General features: G+C 39.9%; 2 protein-coding genes across 2 annotated transcripts; both read right to left on the bottom strand.

The window, feature by feature from the left end:
- Positions 1-2,042: 2,042 nt before the first annotated feature.
- LOC141016271 (zinc finger BED domain-containing protein 4-like) lies at positions 2,043-5,259 on the bottom strand. Its single transcript, XM_073490533.1, has 2 exons — positions 3,670-5,259; positions 2,043-2,981 (listed from the first exon to the last, which is right to left on the bottom strand). Exons 1-2 carry the CDS (start codon positions 5,154-5,156, stop codon positions 2,471-2,473), a joined length of 1,998 nt encoding a protein of 665 aa, XP_073346634.1. The 5' UTR covers positions 5,157-5,259; the 3' UTR covers positions 2,043-2,470.
- Positions 5,260-10,972: 5,713 nt separating this feature from the next.
- LOC141016465 (uncharacterized) lies at positions 10,973-13,214 on the bottom strand. Its single transcript, XM_073490851.1, has 8 exons — positions 13,149-13,214; positions 12,936-13,032; positions 12,674-12,829; positions 12,215-12,429; positions 11,908-12,044; positions 11,738-11,831; positions 11,270-11,602; positions 10,973-11,155 (listed from the first exon to the last, which is right to left on the bottom strand). Exons 2-8 carry the CDS (start codon positions 13,027-13,029, stop codon positions 10,973-10,975), a joined length of 1,212 nt encoding a protein of 403 aa, XP_073346952.1. The 5' UTR covers positions 13,030-13,032; positions 13,149-13,214.
- Between the last annotated feature and the right edge of the window lie 7,495 nt (positions 13,215-20,709).

The raw sequence follows: 20,709 nt of genomic DNA on the forward strand, positions 1-20,709 counted from the left end.
TCTACATACAAAACAACAGAAGAATTTGCAGTTACAGTAAAAAAATAAATAAATAAAAACTATGCTGCATCCTCTCTTCTGTTTCGGTTGGGCCACAGCACCTTATCCACATTGCATCATCATGTTGCCCTTTTATGCTAAAGCTCTGATTGCTAATTGTAAAACTGTGTGACAGGTGTTTGCCCATGTGATGAGTCAGTGTGCATAGTAGGGCAATTAACTTTAGAATTTTGAATAACAGTGTGTTCATTGTGAAAACAAGAGATTTTCATGGAAATTGTGCCAAATGCAGAGAATTGTGCGTAGTGTTCTGAAAGAAGTGTGTTTTAGAACTGCAATTTGAGTGTAAAGCAGGAATTGTGCTTGTAGTTTAGCAGAATTGGTTCAGGGGGTCGGTACACACGTTTCATGTTGAGGGCATTGTGTCTCAAGTACCAGTAATTGTGTGTAAACAATTGAGAAAAACTGTAACATAACTTAACATATAACAATTAACATAACATAACCATGTGATTCACTATGAATGTAAAAAAAAGAAAAGAAAGAAAAAGTGAGGTGAAGTCTGGTCCCCATTTTCTATGCCTAAATTGTCTTACAGCTCCCTCTGGTGGGCGACTTATAGCGTAATGACTGATGCAACCTGCCTAAATGCACAAACGCGCCAGCGCGTGAGCCGACCTCAGGAGGCTATGTAACAAGACAAGTGTGTGAGATTCCGTTCATAGCCTACTTATTCATTAAATGGTAGACGGTATCTGACAGTAATATTAAGCTATGTGTATAATGTTATTTGTAGGTGCTGTGGATTTGTATTGCGGGTCAGCTCAATTCAAGACTACATTTCTGGGTCTGAACATGAAAGCACATCTGAAATACAGTAACAACAGTGAAAGGGCAATAAAAAAAACATAACTTACACATATCCTTGGAACGGGACTGGAGAGGAATTTTCCAAATCAAACTTTATGAAAAATAGGTGTCTCTTCTCTTCTCTTCTGCTCTCCTTATGGCAGTTGGTCTCTCCAGATAGAGCTTAATTGGAGCTTGCTCATGATTGGCCAGAAAATCATCACGACCTCATTTGAATAATTTATTGGCAGTTCTCATGCACCTACGAAGTGATCACGAGCAGAGCATGACCTGAGCAACTGCAGCTATTGATTAATATTGGAAGATATTAATGATTAATACCAATTAAAAAATCACCAAAATTATAAAAAGGCACATTTTTCCAAAACAGCTGTTGTAGTATGACCATGAGGAGACCCTTGATGTGTGTAGTGATTTTGGAGTCTCTGTACTGTATAACAGTGGAGTTATTGATTTTTGTCTTGCTCTTGTATTGCAATTTGCAGACGGTCCCTTCGCACTCGCCCGGCTGCTGGCTGCGCATAGAGATCAATGTTCTCCGTTCAGCTCGGAGGACCGCTTATTTTTGTAAAAATCGGGGTTTTGGTGCTTGTAGCTCGTAGTCTATGCTATTACGGTGGGATAGAGGCATCATTTGTGTTTGGAAAACGTTTCGCTTCAGATTTATATATATTATATATAAATATATATATATATACATATTATATATTTAATTGTAGTGCACCCTTTTTTTAATTTTACCCATGCATAATCACAAGTAGGTAATAATTTGTTATGTTGAACCACTGGTGCAAGTAGTAGTCTGTAGGCTGCAGCAATTGTTTGTCCTTCTCTGTCTGCTGCAGCTGCATGTTTTTGCTTGTACAGTAATGATCAGGCTAATCGACTCTATAACTGTCCAGATGCACCCAGGTCATTTTTGCAGAAGCCTCCAACAGCTGCTGGAGAAGGGCCTTCTAATCTCCCATCTACACCACTCTCTGAAGCATATAAATTCAGAAAATTATTTGCGGTCTCTGATGCACTGCTGTGTTATTATTAGGGATGCACCGATACCACTTTTTTTCAAACCGATACGATACCGATACTTGGATCTGAGTACTTGCCGATACCGAGTACCGATGCCGATCCTTCTACCACAACAAAAAAACAAACGATTAGGCAAAATGCAATGAATTGGAAGACAAGTTTTATTTTCTTCTCTGCTTGTTACAACAAATAATGATAAATATGAATAAATGACTGTAAAACTTTTCACATTTCAAGTGAAATTAAACATTTTTCTGTGAAATTATTGCAGTTTCCTCATTTGAATCAAACAAAATTATCAATTAGCACTGTGTTCAGCTTTTAGATTGAGAAAACATGAATTAACCTATTGCAGTGTCCACATTTGAATCAAACAAAATATCATGTAACTATTTGGCACTGTCTTCAGCTTTTACAAAACATGAATTAACCTATTGCAGTGTCCACATTTGAATCAAACAAAATATCAATTGACTATTTGGCACTGTCTTCAGCTTTTAGATTGACAAAACATGAATTAACCTATTGCAGAGTTAAACTTCAGTCAGAATGCAATGGTGTTGTCTTTGAACTAAGCTTCTTTTGAGAAAGTGAGAGGCAGATTCTTTTTGATGAACAGAATCATCTCTGCATGATCAGCTGTGAGCCTGTTTCTGCTTTCACTCACAATGTGTGACACTGAGCTGAACAACCTTTCACTGTCAACACTAGTGCAAGGTGCTGAAAGGTATCTGCCCGCCAGTCTAGCCAGAGTTGGGAAGCGCACTTTATTAACCACCCAGTATTGTAGTGGTTTGTCTTCCCGTGAAATCACGGCCTCTCCAAGATATGTCTCTACTTGTACACTTGAACCTACTGCAGCTGTGCCCACTGATGCTGATGCCTGCTCATCTGCAATTTCATCAAATATGCTGTCTAGACTGCTGGTGGTCTGGTCCGTGCGTGGTTTTCTTGAAGGTGGTTCATTCAGGTCATGGTCCTCCTGCTTGTCCAGTTCTCCAGGCAACCTCAGCAGCTCAAGTTTCAGCACCTCTTTGGCATGTGCAGCAGTGGTAGCATTGGAGAAAAAACGATTTTTGTACCTAAAACAGAGAAAGAAAAAAAAGAAGTTGAAAATAGCATGCTTGCTATTTTAGCACAGTCACAGTTACAGTCACCCAGTTGCACACACACAAACACACACAGTCGCAGTTACAATCACACATAGTCACACACAGTTACACACACACACACACAGTCACACACAGTTACACACACACACACACACACAGTTACAATCACACATAGTCACACACACACAGTCACAATCACACAGTCACACACAGTTACACACACATAGTCACACACACACAGTCACAATCACACAGTCACACACAGTTACAATCACACATAGTTACACACAGTTACACACACAGTCACACACAGTCACAGTTACACACACACAGTCACACACAGTTACACACACACACACACAGTTACAATCACACATAGTCACACACAGTTACACACACAGTCACAGTTACACACACACAGTCACAGTTACACACACACACACACACACAGTTACAATCACACATAGTCACACACAGTTACACACACAGTCACACACAGTCACAGTTACACACACACAGTCACACACAGTTACACACACACACACACACACAGTTACAATCACACACAGTTACACACACAGTCACAGTTACACACACACAGTCACACACATCACAGTTACAATCACATACAGTCACACACAGTTACTGTCACACTCACCTGGGATGGAGCAGCGTTGCGATGCTGTACAGTGGGTTTGCCTCCACATCAGTGAATCGCTTCCTGACAGCTGCAGCCAAGGTTCCCTTCATCGCTTTGACCCCATGGTCTTCATCAGTCTCCCTTGTTAGAAATCTGTGCAGCACAGTGACTGCTGGAATGACGTCTGCAGCCATGGCATCTGAAGAGCTAACTTTCCGAGTTAACTCCTCGAATGGACCCAGGACAGAGAGCACCTTCTCCAGCAGAATCCACTGGTGACCCGTCAGAGTATCAGGGAGTCCGTATTCAGACACGTATATTCCCAGAGCCCGTTTCTGCTCAATCAAGGACTGTATCATGTAAAACGTGCTGTTCCAGCGGGTCTGTACGTCCTGCTGGAGCCGCTTAGCAGGCTGGTTGATCTCTAATTGAATGTCCTCGAGCCGGGAGTTGGCCAGAGCAGAATGTTTAAAATGCCCAACTATTTTGCGGCCGACAGCCACCGCATCAGTAACACTTCTCTGTGACAGAAGGCCCTCGTGAACGACCAGCTGGAGAGTGTGAGCTGTACAAGGTAGGCTGGGCAGCTCAGCATCACTCATGGCTTTTATCATATTCCTTGCGTTGTCTCGGAGCACTGCGTGGACGGACGTCTTCGGAATGTTCCAGGTCTGGAGCATGCTATCGAAAGCACCTGCGATGCTCTGGCTGGTGTGCGAGCCCCGGAATGACTTTGCATGTAGTGTGACGTGATGACGAATGAACTCCTCGTCTAGCCACTGCGCCGTTAAGCTGAGCAGTGACATTGGGCACACACTGCTTGTCCAAATGTCAGTGGTGAAACTTAAGGCTGAAGCCTTATTCACCTGGTCGCGAACTTTTTTTTTCACATCCTCAAAAAGTTTTGGCACCATAACATCCGTGATGTAGGGGCGACTGGGAATCTCATATCGTGGCTCGAGTGTGCTGAGAAGACGGCGAAATCCTACATTGTCCACAACCGACAGTGGCTGGTCATCCAGAGCAATAAAATGAGTCAGAGCCTCTGTAATTTTAACTGCCCGTGGGTTTTCTCTTGACATTTTTTCTCGCTTTTCCAAAACCTGAGTTAAAGTTGGTTGTTGCGGTTTCGCATTAGCCTTAGCAAACTCGGTATACTCAGGGTGATGATGTGTCCTCAGATGTTTTATCAAATTGCTCGTATTGAACGACGTACTCTCCTTTCCTCCCCTGGAGACCTTACCAGCACACAGTTTGCATTCCGCCTTGCTTCTGTCATCTTCGCATATTTTGAAATGAGCCCAGACTGCTGACATGGTGCTAATTAACCGCAGCCGCGAGTTTTTTTTTTCAGTTTTTTTTTTTTCAACCGCCAGTCTCACTCCTCGCCTAACCACGCTGTTTCTGATTAGCTCGACGTCTCCCCCTAGCCGCCAATCTAAAAAAAATACAACAAAGATGCAAAGCCACCCTCTGATCGCGGTCTTCATGCAGAGCAATTGCATGCACTGGTATCGGTTCTTGGTATCGATAAACTTTAGCGAGTACGAGTACAAGTATATTACAACAGTATCGACCCGATACCCGATGCCAGTATCGGTATCGGTGCATCCCTAGTTATTATTATTTTTATTGTTGTTGTTGTTGTTGTTATGTGTATTATTACTGAATGTTACAGTTAAACAGTGTTACTAATTAAATGCAGGTCTTAGTCAAGTAAAATAAAGCTTATATATACAGTGCCTACTTTATATGAAGCAGAATGACACAACAGACTTAATGCAGTGGTGTAACAGTATGGATGTACTGTATGTTTGAATACTGCTGCAGGTCAGGCAACAAGCACGGGAATGGAACGGGAAAGGAATGGTGAGACTGTGGTCTTTCCTCTGAAGATTTGCCAAAGTCACAGAGGAGAAGACTCCATCTCATCAGCCAACCTAGTTTTTTTCCCACTGCTCAAAATCCCTTGATGGTTTAATTTAGTTTAACTTAAGATTCCATTTAGAAGTGTAGAACGGAGGATGAAACTGAGTCAACAGTATCTGATTGTTACTGTTCTCACATCAAGTGTGTAAGTAATGTTTACAAATATTTACTTGCTGACAACTGTAGAATTGAGAACTCTCTGCTGAAAATGGAAACAACGCTGCATTCAGAGAAGATGGCAAGAATCTGCTGTGACCTTCCAGTCTACCCCTAAAGATATTGATGTTGTTACCTGAGAGGCCAACTGATCTGATTTGATAAATGTGTCATCAATTTGTCACCAGGTTCAAATTAGATACTATTAGAAAGAGACTATGTATGGTATTTCAACTTCATATGTGAAAAAATCATATTATTCTAGTTTAGTATTGTAAGTTAATAACGACAAGGATATGTGTGAGGGAAAATTAAAATCCAACTTTTGAAATGGCCATAATACAAACTAACTTTTTTTTTTGCCTCAGGTGTGCAGGACATTGCCATTAGGCAGGCAGCTGACTCCAACAAGAGACTGAGACAGGCCATGAAAGAATACAACAGCATTCAGTGGCCACCATAGATGAACGTGTTTCCTGCAACAAGCAGTTTTCAGGAAGTATGTTATCCCTTTTGACCCGCCTCCTTCTGTTTACTGTAAGTATACACAGCTAATATAAGAGTGTAAAAGTTTGGGGGACGGTGTTAAATACAGAGTGTTGGTGTTGTTTTAACACCACAGTTATAAAATAACATTGCTAGTGTCTGACGTGACACTTTCTGAATTTAACCCTGATTGGTGTAGATCCGGTAGATTGAAGCCACGCCCTCACGTAACAGCTTATAACCCTAATTATTATAGTATAGCATTTTAGCTTATATCTGTATGTATGATGTTTAGGTTCACTTTTGTTGTCAATGCTAGACTAACCAATCTGTTATTGTTTTCTGTTGTTACTCATAAACATCCCTTTTGTGTATGTCATTTGAAGAAGATAAAAAGTCTAAACCTTTTTTTCCACGCTCTCACCTGAACATCAAAATAGTGTCCTGACATGTCACCCTGAAGTGATTGTTGCCACACCTAGAGACTCATACACATAAGTTCATACACTGACTATTGCAGTGAAGACATTGACTCCAATTTTTCATTCAAATGCACTGGGAAATAGAGAAGTAGAAATACTATATTGATGTTTACTTCCAAAATACATGTGACTAAACGTTTTATTTATTTCAAGCCAACAGTTAATGACTTAAATATTCTATTGGAAATCTGTTGGTTGTTCTGTGTTCACATGAACAGATATGATTAAGCCATAGCCCATAATTTGAATTGCAAGATACTTAGTCCTGTACATTAAATTGTAGATTTTTATAGTCAAGTCATTTTTTTTTGCCCTCAGTTTCAACTAAATTTAATTTGCCATGGAGCTGATGTCGACCTGAAGGATTCCTCAGGAGTCGATGTGGATGTTGATATATTCGACGAACTACTGAGATCTGCTACAGTATCTTTCAAGGTGTCCACTGAGCACTCTGGTAAGAAACAGAGAAAATTACACAACCTAAAGCCTGTTCATCTGTTGTACCTGTGACCCGTTGCCTGCCTGTTTGGACTTAGCCTGTTTATTGCACTTTTCATTCTTGCCTGCTCCTTGTCGGATTTGTTTGGCTGTTTGGACTGCCTTCTCTGACCCTTGCCTGCCTCACTATCCCATAAGTGTTTTTAGCTCCATATTGTTTACTAAATCATTGCTGCATCAAGCTCTGCCTCAGACATCTGAATTTGGGTCCTTCCCCTGTATTCCTGTTTTCCTTCTTGCATCAGTTGTACACAGCAAATTCTGCATACCCAAATTAACACTGTCAGAGTTGATTTCAACACTTTTAAAGTGTCTATATGGGTCCACACCACAAAGTGTTAATTTAACTCTTTTTGGAGTGTTGGTACTTTAACACTAGTTAAGTGTTATTGATTGACTCTATATGGAGTAGAATAATTAACACTTCTTAACACTAACCAGTGTTACTTTTTTTTACTCTTTGGAGTAGTGTTAAATTTCAACTCTCACTCTCTGGATTGTTTTAACTCCGAAAATATTTTCAAAATAAAGTGTGCTAAAAATAATGAAGCCGTTTTTAGTCAAAACACGTTTATTTCAAGACGCGCACCACATGAACATCTCATTTACATTTTAAATTTTTTTTTAAAACAGATAACAGTATGGAACAATGTATGCTTTGTCACCGTCATTAGAGCACTGTTTATCAAAGGGTCTGAAGTAAGTGAGCTGATCAATGCATATCACCCCATACTCATCATTTTTCTCCTCTATACAATATGCATGATAATGTTCATCAAAGTACAAGGTATTAACTGTACAACCTACTATGAAAGCAGACTGTTCATGTACAACAATAGAGCATATTTTCTTGAACACAGGTAGATCATGGGAAGTTTCAGTGGCTATAAATAAACCAATCTGGTACTCTGTGCCATTATGTTTAACCCACTTTGTAGTTGACACATTTGAACATGAATCTAATTTGAATAACTGACACAGTATTTCTCCACATTCCATGCTATCAATTGTTTTAATTTTTAAAGGACCAACTTCAAACCTTCTAAAACTAAAATTTTCATAGTAAAAAGCCAAATGACGTTGGTGTTGTTTTACTAGAGATTTGGTAAGATTTTTGAAATTCTTCACAGACTTTTTAAAAAAATAATGCTTTGCCTCAAAACGCATGCACCACATATGGATTAAAGGGCCTATTTTTTTAATACATCTTGGATAGTGGATCATTAAGTGGTGCTTGGGGATCAAATTCTTATCGGGGAATAAGGTTTTGAACATGTTATGGTGGTCGCAAATCAAATGTTTTAGGTAACATATCATGCCATCAGTAAGGATTGGGGAGAATACTATGTTAACAATTTGTAATAAAAGAAGCACAAAGTTCCAATAGCTATTGTCCCTTTCAACCACATCACCAAAGATGAGAGGGGTATTGCGGAGAACACACAATGACTGGATGGCATTTAAACCCAAGTGCTTGCTTTTATCATCAATTTTTAATCCACTTGGTTTGTTCTTACGTTCTGTGAAACCATAATTAAAACTCTGTATCCTGTATAAAAGTGTGTTCAAAGAAATGTAACCATTTTTTATCAAGTACTGAAAAAACAACTTCAGCTCATATTGTACAACACCCTCTAACAAATCATGCATAATATCAACAGCAAAATTCTCAGTGCTATGAAAATACTCCAATGTATTGAGGACACAAGACTTTTTAACACCATAAACTGAAGGTAGAGCAGGTTCTTCACTTAGTGCATTACAGTGCTCAATGTGAAGCGCTTTGAAGCGCAGAACAAGTCCAGGATTGTCCTCATTGAATACAGACTGAATTTCTTCCTTGGTTGTCAGACAAAACCTACACCAGTGTGTTGCACTAAAAGACTCAACAAACCCTAGCAAGCTATTCAAAGCAAGATTATCTCCAGTCACCTGAATTATAGAACCAAACAATGAGTCTTGAATACATGGAATTTGGATTCCCTTTGTCTCTAAAATTTTTAAATCATCAATTAGGGGCTTTAAAATTGCATCAAAACCGTATTTCTTCAAATCTTCCGTATAAAATAGAGCTGCAAGATGCACATTCATTAATACAGAGTTCAATTTTGGTGGGAGATTTTTTAAAGTAAAATAAATACACCCCAGTTTGTGAACACCTTTCTTGGAACCTAATGGGTTGGCTGTCGTCATAATAGAGCAAAATTTGTAGAGCATACCTGTTTTGAGAAAAGAGAGGATGGTTCTGGAAATATGACCCATCATTTATGTCCTTATATATTCCCTTTTGACTATGTTTATCTTGAAAAAAACATTCCCTTATCTCATCATTTTTGAAAATGGACTTTAGTGTGCCTAAGATAGGTACATACATGAACTTGTCTGTCACAGGGATCTGGCTATAGACACCTGAAGTTCTACTTCTACGCGCATCCAGTCTCACACCAAGGACAAATTCTTTGGGCTCAACTATTTCCCATTTTTCATTATAATATTTTTGTCTCTTTGTCTCCGTGTTAAATGTTGAAAAAGGATTGTCTAACTGATTTAAAGTATGCTCTATTTTATTATAAATTTCTGACTTTTTGGTTTCAGGAGAAAATGTTTGGAGAACAGCTTCTCGTGCTTGACTTTGAACATCACTGACCACTTCCTCCATTGAACAAACTATTGTTTGGACAGTGCTTTCAGAGAGACCACTGGCTTGTAAATGTGCCACAATGGAGCCACACATGCTAGCAAGAGGTTTCTGTGTGACAACAGGAGGGACTTGCGACATGGATGCAGAGGTTGTTGGCTGATCACTTAAAAATCCCACCTCAGAATGTATCTGTGATGCCACTTCCTGGGGTGTATTGATCTGTTCATCACACGAGAGCTTATGTACATTGTTTAGATGCTTTCTTAAGCCACTATACGTACAAAAAGATGAAGCACACCCTTGCTCTCCACATTTTAAACGCAAGTTCTTGGCTGGATATAGTCCATGGTGAAACTTCAAATGCTTACAAAGAACTGAACAAGTTTGGTGGTGCGTTTTGCAAACAAAACATGTGAACATTTTTTAGGCAAATCTGCACTCAAAATATGAGTTGTGGCCTTTCAACACTCACGCAATAGTCGTGCTCTCAGCTCCTTGACTCGCGGGGTTTCCTTTGCTTTTCCAACATCAATATTGTACACCGTGGTCTGAATGAAGGTGTAGAAGCTGGTGAGCGCTTCATCGTAAGAGAGGCTGAAGACGTAGTGAGCTTTGAATAGCTCATCAAAAGCAGCTACCGTTGTCTGAGCATTGCTTGGGATCGGTTTCTGGTCCACAATAATGAAGAACCTCTGTGTTTTCTTCTTTTGCTCACCGATGCAGAGGAGGAAAGGCTGTCTTGTATCCACTTTCTCCAGGAATGTGGTGAGGCTTGCACCCTCCTGTAGTTTGAATGACAAAACATCAAGAATTAGTCTTACAGTCCTATATTAACTTGCAAACAAACTTATTTCACACATCTGCTAGCTAACAGAAAGTGCTTTTGGTCGTACAACATATCTGAAGGTACATACTTTGAGAAATCTTACAAGATGGTGGGCTGCCTGTGCTGAGCTGATCTTGGCTGTTCTTTTATGGCCTCTTGATATAGGGGGCAGGAGATGCAACAACAGGAGGAGAGCTGAAATATGACTATCCCAGCCTTGGGAAAAAAGTAGAGAATTAATTAATAAATTACTTCTTGCTTAGTGTGCATGTTATTTATTCAAAAATATACAATCAAAAGATATTAATATTTACCGAAGTCATTCTCTGCTTCAGGGTCCAAGGCTGCAAGAAGTTCCTCAACATACTGATTTGGGGGAAGACTCTGGCATTCTTTGATGACTTTTTGCTTGAAAAATGAAGGCCACTTTGCTAGGAATTTCCCAGATACTTCATCTCCAAACATCATGGAAAAATCTTGGTCGATCTGTAAAACAGAAACACAATGTACATAGTACATGTCAAAACAAGATTGCATCTCATTTTGAGGGATTTGGCTTTGAAATAAAATAAAATACCATGCGACAATCTATATACTTACCAATCCAGGGACATCAAGGAAACGAGGGAAAACATCCAAGACTGAAGATGTTGCATCATGGTCATGAACAAGCTTCTGTCTATGATCAAAGGTGGCCCTCATCTTTTCTTTAACCACAGAATGATCTGTAGAGTATCTGATGACAGAGAGAGCCTCGCTACACTCTTCAGCAAAGAGCTGTTGACCAGTTAACAGTGATTCTCGATAGGTTGTTGGACTGTCCTGCAAATCAGGCCTGGAAAGCCTGTTTGATCCATCGAAGCTGTTGCGTTGGACTGTTTTGAGTCTCCAAGCAAGGTAGCCAGTGTTGGCCTCTGGATCATAGTAATGTTCCTGTTCACATAAGCACAGACATGTACACACACTTACACATCTGACATCAACGCAACCAAACACTAATCAAATATTAAGCAATACTAAGTTCTACAAAAACACAGATTTGGTCTTCAAAGATACTCTAAAACTTACATATCCATTTTTTGAGTACGGATCTTGCAGATATGGAAAGAGGGTCACAATTCCAAGTGCATAGGTGGTCCGCACACTCGTGGGTGGAATTCTCCTTTTAAAAGAAAAAATATGTTACATTTACATCCAATATAAGCTCACAATCATTGATCATTTCTAAGACTTCTTACCCATATGATTCAGTCATATCTGCGATCAAAATGTTGACCATCTGTCTACGGGTTGAATCCGACAGCATTTTCATTTTGTTATATTCTTTGAAGATTTCTTCTCCCTTTGGATTTGATCTCAGGGCCGCTTCAACCTTCTGCAAAGACAATTTTGAAATATCAGTAGCTTCTGTAAAATTCATTTTAGATTGACTTTGAACAATTACCTGGTACGAGGTGCATGATAATAGTTTAAGTGCTAGTAATGTAGTCTTGATAATCTTCAAATGTAATATACAGTTCAAAATGTGATGTTTCATTGTTTCACCTGTCTTGCTTCATCACGGTCCAGGTCACGCAGGCCCCTTTTCCTGTTCTTAGTAGATGGCAGAATGATAGTCGAATCTGAAGAGACAGAAGAAGCTGGTGATCCTGGTGTGTCTGGTCTTGACACAGGTGTTGCTGGCAATGGTACCGGTGACACTGATAGGTCTGACAGAACTGAGGATTGCATTTCCTCATCCACGAGACATATGTCGAGATCTAAAAATGTAAAAAAAGAAAAGGAACATTTCCATATAATGATTAATGAGAAGTATTGAAAATGTCTTATCTAAAATATATCTAAAATTAAATGAAGTAAAATAATATTTCAGGTCAGGATACTTAAAATAAGGTCAGAGTTTAATACACTTTTTGGAAAATGCAAGAAACTGCGTTAAGAACATATTCAAAACCATTTCTAAAATAAGCTCTCATTGATTATCATCCATTTGGATAACCTTACTTGATACTGGGTACTGAATGCATCCAATCTTGAAACTTTGAATCCCAGACTTTATCAGTTCATCAAACGCATCTGCATCGACCTCGGTACCAGATGTATCGGTCAAACTGAGGACTCCTTCATCCAACTGAGCCTGCAGGCTAAATTTGTCTGTGACTAGGAGAATACAAAGAAAAATAACAATGAGCTATAACAAACTGTTTGGATTTTACCTTTACTAAGTGATTACTTTGTTGAGTTTAAAATATATATGGATACAGACCAGCTTGAAGAAACTGTAAGAAATCAAAATTTTCCTCCATTTGTGGAACTTTGATGTACTTTTGGACTCCTCTATATTCAACTTTGGCCAGCATTTTCTGTAAGATATGTATAAACAAATCAACATGCACATTTCTATGGCACATTTAAGAGCCATTTAATAGTAGTCAGTGGAAACTAATGTCATGCAACTTCTGCATATTAACCATCTTACCACAAGAGAAGTCAGGCGATGACATCAATGCATCTGATTTGGCAGGAACCTTGAACACACTAATATTTTTGTTATGAATATGAGATCACGATTGTTAAACACTAGTGCTGTATTTTGATATATTACATGAATGCCTATGCATCTGAGACCTCATCCTTCATAACCAAATCACTTCAGCTCCATTGTGAATGAGAGTGTTGACCTCATTAAGCTGTTTTACATCTGAACTGACAATGTTAATGGGACGGATCAATACTGTCCCATGTTGATTCAAAACGGGATGCGCTAACGTCGTGTAAATTAACAATGTAGATTTCATCCCCAGTTTTAACAATCTGCAAACTGTTTCCCGGCATAAGCAAGCACGGAGTTGCACGATGCTGCCCGCCCGAACAAGTCCACATATAACGTTACGAGCAAGACAGATATAAAATTAACCTGTGGTTATTTTCACAAGTTGCTGCCGATTGTCCCGGCGATTTTTTAATGAACAAAGGGCACGCTAGTTAGCTTACCTGGCTAGTTAACGAGTCAACGCTAGCTAATGCCAAGCAAAGCCTTCATCCGAAATACTAACAAATTAGCATGGTGTTGCTTATTTTATTAAACAACTCGAAAAGAAAAAAACCCCTGCAAAGTTGCAGACTCATCATTTCCATCAAATGTAGCATCGTGGCGAACCAAGATGACATTAACATTACAGTAACGTACATTTGTCAACACAACTTGCGGTGGCGTGGTCACAACTACTTTACCATGAAACAAAAAAATGACCAAAAGAAATTATGCATACCAAACTCATAATATTTTTAATTTAGGCTACTTACCGAACAACGCACAGGTTAAGATGAGCACCGAAATCGCGGTCGCGGCTTGGAAACAGACAGACATGGCTCCTCCGTCGGTCACGGTGTAGATAATGGAGGCGGGGTCACGGTGACTTAACACTTAAAGTGTCAAAGTCACGTTCAGAGTTGCAGAGTTGACAAAGCAGTGTTGAAGTCTATTATTATGACACTTAAAGTGTCAATATAAAACAACTCTTTGTTTTTACACTAACTCTATGTCAGTAGAGAGTTGAATATGAGGAATTTTACTCTATTCAGAGTAAAATTAACTCTACTTTCCTTAAAAAACCGTTGACACCAAAAAATTAACTCTTTAGAATTTGCTGTGTAACAATAACATTGAGTTTACAAGTGAACATAGAACGAATGTGGAAAGGCAGCTATATCATCTCCAAATAATTTAGTAAAGAAATATACTTACATCCTTGTCGAGACTCTCCATTAAGGATGTCATTTCTTTAGTTTCCTCGAAGCGCTTCGACCTGAATAACTGAAGGAGTTTATGCAGATGGCTGTCCAGACCCTCATAGAATGAATTGATGTCCATCGACATGAGCCTGGTGAATTCCTTGACAATCTATATGAAGAAGTGACATTATAGAATTTTAGTTCAAGTTAAAAGTGACCTAAATTTTCACATTTCAGCAAGCTGCCCAGACATATTTGGTATTGCACAAGCCTATAGATGTGAAACCACTTTTTCAATTAAACATGCAATATACGAAATATTACTACTTTGTCATGCTTGTTGCTACAGCACATAAGATTTTGTGTTGGTAAAATTCAAAGCACTGAAAGCCAGCAAAAACGTACACACTTTACCTATCTTTCAAAAAGCGCAGGCCATCTGACTTTCATTTCGGCCACAGGTGGCTCGTCTTCAACGATCTCCTGTCTTCTCAATGCATATGTGGTGTTCATTGCATCATCAATGTAGGCCAGGTTTGGGGTTGTTTTTCTCATCTCCTGGACCATCTTTTCTCGATCTTCTTCAAGACTTCTGCTGTCTCTTCCCTGGGGGAGATCTGGAAGGAAGTTTGTTTCAGACCGTCAGGGTTTCTTCACTTTGTTTCTCTTCCCTCGTGTGTCCCCAGGACCTCTTTTCTCAGAATTAACCTTCAGTTCTCGACAGCCTGCGCCTTTCAATTTCTGCCTGTAATTGCCCATCTTGAACTTTATACTGTGTTTCCATCCATGCCATCCAGATGTGGAGCCAGGTTCTTTAAGGCAGGTGTGTTTTTCAACAAGTGCAATGGCTGCACACGCCATATCTTTAAGAGAAGGGTAGGGCTTGAATGAATATATTGCGTCAGCAATTTTCTCCAGAATCTCAGACTTCATGTCCCTTGAAATAGATAAAAGTGCTCCATCTTTTCTGAAAGAATCATTGCCCTGCCTGAGCCTCAGCTCAACATCATAAGAGAAGGTGGGAATGGGAAAGTGAGTTGGCCATTGCTGTGAATGACGACCTGCAAAGTAGTCTGTATGGCTGCTCATGGAAGAGGATCTTGCTGGAGATGATGGTAAAGCTGAAGAGGATGTTGACGGAGATGATGGTGAAGCTGAAGAGGATATTGACGGAGATGATGGTAAAGCTGAAGAGGATGTTGATGGAGACGATGGTAAAGCAGAACTTAAAGTGTCCAAACTTGAGTCTGAAGAGACAGGGCAGAAAACGACTTTCAATGCAACCTTCTCCTTTGGTAGATCGTCAACACATGTGAGGTTACAGAAGTCTTTGAAGTCCTCATCTTCATATTGAAGGTCAAATGAAGAGCGTAACTGCAATTTGTTTTTCAACACCAGTTTCAGGCCATGAACCGAATTTGGAGTCCAAGCGGAGCTTCCTAATGTCCTGTTGTGATCACGCGCAACAGCATCTTCCTGTGAGTGAGAAACTTTCAGGACTTCTCTGGAGATGTAGAAAAAAGAACCTATGAAAAGACAAAATGAACAATAAATAAACATTAATGAACATAAATAAACATTCATGCACAAGTTTTTGCACTCCAAATTCTTTAACAATAATCTGAGCTGTTTTCTATTTTTGTCCTTTACTCCAGTTTCTTCTATTATATTTGTAAACGTTGACACCCCTAGTAGACATATTGTAACGTGTCTGTCTTAATGTGGAAAATTAACTATAGCCCACTGGGAGAGCAAGAATGACCAGAACAGCCTTATTGTTTTGCAGTGTTGTCAAAATTAACTAATCCAAGCAATTTGTAATTTTACTTTAAAATGCTTTTTAAATAGTTTTACAGGGTTCACAGACATTGCACCTATGAATTTTCAAGTTTTCCATCAAGTTTCCATAATATTTTACCCAATTTCCATGAATTTAAGTGGTTAAAAATAGGTAGGCCAATGTAGCGATCATTGGGTGCAATAATGATGCTCTTGCTGCAGGAGGAGGAGGAGAGGAGGGGAGGAGGACGAGGAGGGGAAGAAGAGGTGGGAGGAAAGGAGGAGTAACACATTTGAAGTAAAATAACAGTTCAACTATACCTTAGTGAAGCAAGAAAACTTTTGGTGTCACCATCAGTTTGCCCGCTCTTGTGTATGGATACAGGGGTTGATATGCATTTAGTTCATGTAATTCTGCAATCACCAGTTCAGAAGACTGTTTTTTCATCAGCTCATAACTCCGCAGATACTCTATGTACCATGTTTGATATGGTTCTATGATGAAAGACACTTTGCTGGACACAACTACAATTTTAACTAGCTTCCCAAAGTCAGGCAGCCCACTGGTGTGCCCCACGGACAGAAACATACCCTCTGAATACTTGGTGCCACAGAGGCAGGCATGGGTTGCAAGAGATACAAGAGTTATGTTTCCATATTTCAGCTCTAAAGCCTGCTTCATGGAGTGCTTGAGTGCATCAGGTGAAACACCCGCAGTGTGTCCAACTTCCAGATCAGGTCTGAAAAGACTTGGCAAGTCTAGATGGTAAGCTAAATAAAGCTGGTGTTTTGTTGCTAGAGTGAGCAAGATGTTTCTGAAATTGTGAGAATCATGCACCACCCTTTTAAAAAAGCTGTGCTTTGCTTCAAACCTAATAGTCCAGAAATCAATCAGGGGCCCAAATCTCCGAATCAGTTCCGGATAATGTTCTAAGAAGTGGTGCTTGGGCAGGAGGTGGAAATCAGGAAACACCTCTTTTAATATGCACCTGTGATTGGAGATTTTACACTCCAAGTATGCCAATGTCTCTTCTGAAAAATGTCCACTAGCCAGTAGCTCAACAATGTCTTTCAAATCTAATAGAATTCCCCAGGTTTTGTCATCTTTTGGTATAATGTGATCGATCATCAACGGCAGGAATCTCAATAGCGTCCAGTTTTCGTGGCAATTCCCACCAATAGAATGTTTCGATGCAAAAGACTTTGGAATTGGTTGAGGTCTGTTGGTTTTATCCGTAAACTTGAAAGGGAAGGATTCAATGATGGAATTCAGCTCATCTATTGTAAAGTACTGTTTGGATATCAGCGACTTAATACATAGACTTAATTCCCTTGGCACTACTCCTTCAAAAAGGTAGTGCATAAAATCTGGGGGGAAGCCCTGGATTGTGTGGAAATGAGAAAGTCTACTGAGAACACAGTCTCTCTTTACTCCGTTCAGGGAAACTAACTGATGTCTGTTCAATTCCAGAAGGTCATGTTTGTGAGCTTCAACTGTCCAGAGTGGAAACACTCCCTCCTTCACCTCGTGAATGTCAATATCTTTCCAACTAGCTAAACAAAACCGGCAAAATGTGTAACCGAATGGGCCCCCAAGTTGTCTGTGGACACACATAGAACAGTACCTTTAACAGTTGTTCCCAATTTCTTAACATACAATCCTTGCTGCTCAAGTACCTCAAGGTCTTTTATAGGGATGGGCAATGATTTTCGATTATTCGAATAGTCGTTAAATCATAAATAATCGATTAGTAAATCATGTATGAAAAAAATATTCCTTTGTTTTACTGGTGCCTTCCGCATGGGGGCAGTATATCATTTGATACGCTGTGTGATGGGCTGACGTTAGACGCCACCGTAGAAGAAGAAACAAGCAGGAGCCATGGAGAGAGTGCTGCAGCCGTCAAAAAGTTCCGTGTGGCACTATTTCAAAAAAACTAATGAAACAGAGGTGTGGTGTAATCTCTGCGAGGCAAAGCTTGCATATCACAAGTCTACGACAGCCATGCACAGTCATATGAGAGCGAAGCACCCGATAGAAAGTGGAGGCCCTTCATCACAGCAACAGTCAATGGCCAGCTATCTCACTAGACGAAGTACATTTGATGCCAGACGTGCGGAGCAAATGACGTCCCTCATTTCAAAGATGATTGCAAAAGACATGCTCCCCATCAGCTTTGTTGAAGGTGAGGGTTTTCGGAGTTTGATGGCATTTGTTGAGCCAGAGTTCACGGTCCCATCAAGAAAAAACATTACAGCAAGACTTGAAAATGTTTTGATGCTAATGCAAGTGAGCTGCGCACTCGGTTAACGAGTGTTGAAAAACTGTCTTTGACCACTGATTCATGGACAGCACTGACAACGGAATCATATTATGAAAAACGTGGGTGTCTTTCTGCTGCGGCGCGGTGGGGGGGCGATTAGTCGAAAAATAATCGATTAGTTCCCTGTGATTATCGAATAGTAGTTCTGCTTGAAATGCCCATCTCTAGTCTTTTATCAGTGGTTCAAGAATAGCTCCATACCCATATTTCTTCACATCATTGCTATGACACAGACATGCAAGGTAGATTGACTGTACAGATGACCTATACCGTATTGGTAAATTTGAAATGACCCAATAGACTGCACAGACCTTACGCTTTTTTTTTTATGTTCCTAGTGGGTTGCAAACTTCAAAGTCGTCTATATACAGTCCTAGGGCAATCCTTAGATCTTCTGACGAGAGCAAAATATTGTCTTTGTAATATAGACCGTTTCTATATGTTTTGTGCTGAGACAAGTGTTCAACAGTTTCCCTGTGTTCTGTCTCCAAGACTTTAACACATCATTACGATTTAACAGCTCTGTCAAGACTTTCAAAACTGGAATATAAACAAATTTCCGTTTTGAAGATGCATCTAAAACATATTCAATCGGCTCAATCACTTTAAAGGAATAGTTCACTCTAGAACGAAATTCAGTCATTATCGACTCACCCTCATGCTGATGAGAAGTCCGGTGTAGTTTCTTATTCCTCAAAGTGCAGCTGGAGACCCGTGGGGGTACCCTCCTGCTGCAAAAATCCATATAACGATCGTAAATGGTGTCCAAGACGAAAAGGTCCATAAAACTACACAAAAACTTTGTAATATTCCTCCATACTGCTCGTCCACTGCAATCCAAGTGTCCTGAAGTGGCGACACTTTGAGGAATAAAAAACTACACCGGACTTCTCATCAGCATGAGGGTGAGTCGATAATGACTGAATTTCATTCTAGAGTGAACTATTCCTTTAAAGTGATTGTGGTGTAGGAGGGTCCCTCCAGTTAATGTCCGCATTACCTATGCCCTTGAAATTGTCACTCTCTTCCCAAATCTGAAAGATAAGGACTCACCAACTGGTTATGTGAGTATTAAGTTGCAGGAACCCCTAAAGTTGTCTTATTTGGTCATGTATAGGGAACAGACTTAATTATTTAACGTTTATTGTTTTTTTTGTCCTGATGCTTATGTCCATTTTGATGGAATGTCATCTCGACAGTGTGTCTTGTCTGTTTTCTTCAATGATAGGAGCATTACTATGATCCTCGCAGTGGGCAAGGTTACCTGGCCTAGAGATTGAAAATGGTTCAGCGCAACAGTACAAGCAAGTCCAAGAGGAGTGCCAGGTCTGCTTATGAAGGTGGCCCGAAGACTCTGCGAGAGACCTCAACATCTGAACAGCTATCAGGTGATGAATGCATGGAGGCGATGTCCATGATGAAACATTCAGTGGACCAGCCAGTTATCAAAGAAAAAATGAAGGCAACATTCAAGCATAGACAGAAGATGCTACATGATCCAGACCAGTACTCATTTGTCCTAGATCACTTCCCACGATTCCTGGATACACCAGGCTTGGTAAGAAGTAGAGATGAACTTGATATAACAATTGATAGATATATTGAATTGTGTGTTGATATGCTTTTCTTTGTGTTAGATTGACCAGGACTTCACTGTGCACTTTGGAGAAGATGTCTCAGGCAAGTTCATTGCAAAATGACCAACTTTCTACAAACCTAGGGTCATCACTGTCTGCAAAAGCCTTCTCCCTGGTACTCATCTGGATGGCCTTCTGTCTGCTCAGGAAGAATCAAGTAATTATGGTAAGTGTACATGGATGTTTGCTTTGGGCAGTATTATCTATGTGTATGCCTATGATCGAACTGCATATGGGGTGTGTGTATGTGTGTGTGTGTGTGTGTGTTAGACTATCAATCCACTAAGATGGGACAGTGACTTGGCAGCTATCCTCGTGCTTGTTCATCTCCTATTCAACTGCAAAAGCGAAAAGACACAGAAAAATCAGTGCCTGTGAAGCTGCTGACCATGTGATCAAGTTCATGAAGGTATGTTCTTGACAGTTAATTAAATGAATGTTGTTTTGCTTCTCATAACATTACACTGATTGATTGTTTTGCACTGTTTGTCAGCTGTGTGATCTCCCTCAAAGAGCTGATCAAAGGTAACACTGCTTAACAAGGAATTGGAGAAAAAATAGCCAT

Source organism: Pagrus major, chromosome 21 (assembly GCF_040436345.1).
Source record: "Pagrus major chromosome 21, Pma_NU_1.0".
Classification (NCBI taxonomy): Eukaryota; Metazoa; Chordata; class Actinopteri; order Spariformes; family Sparidae; genus Pagrus; species Pagrus major.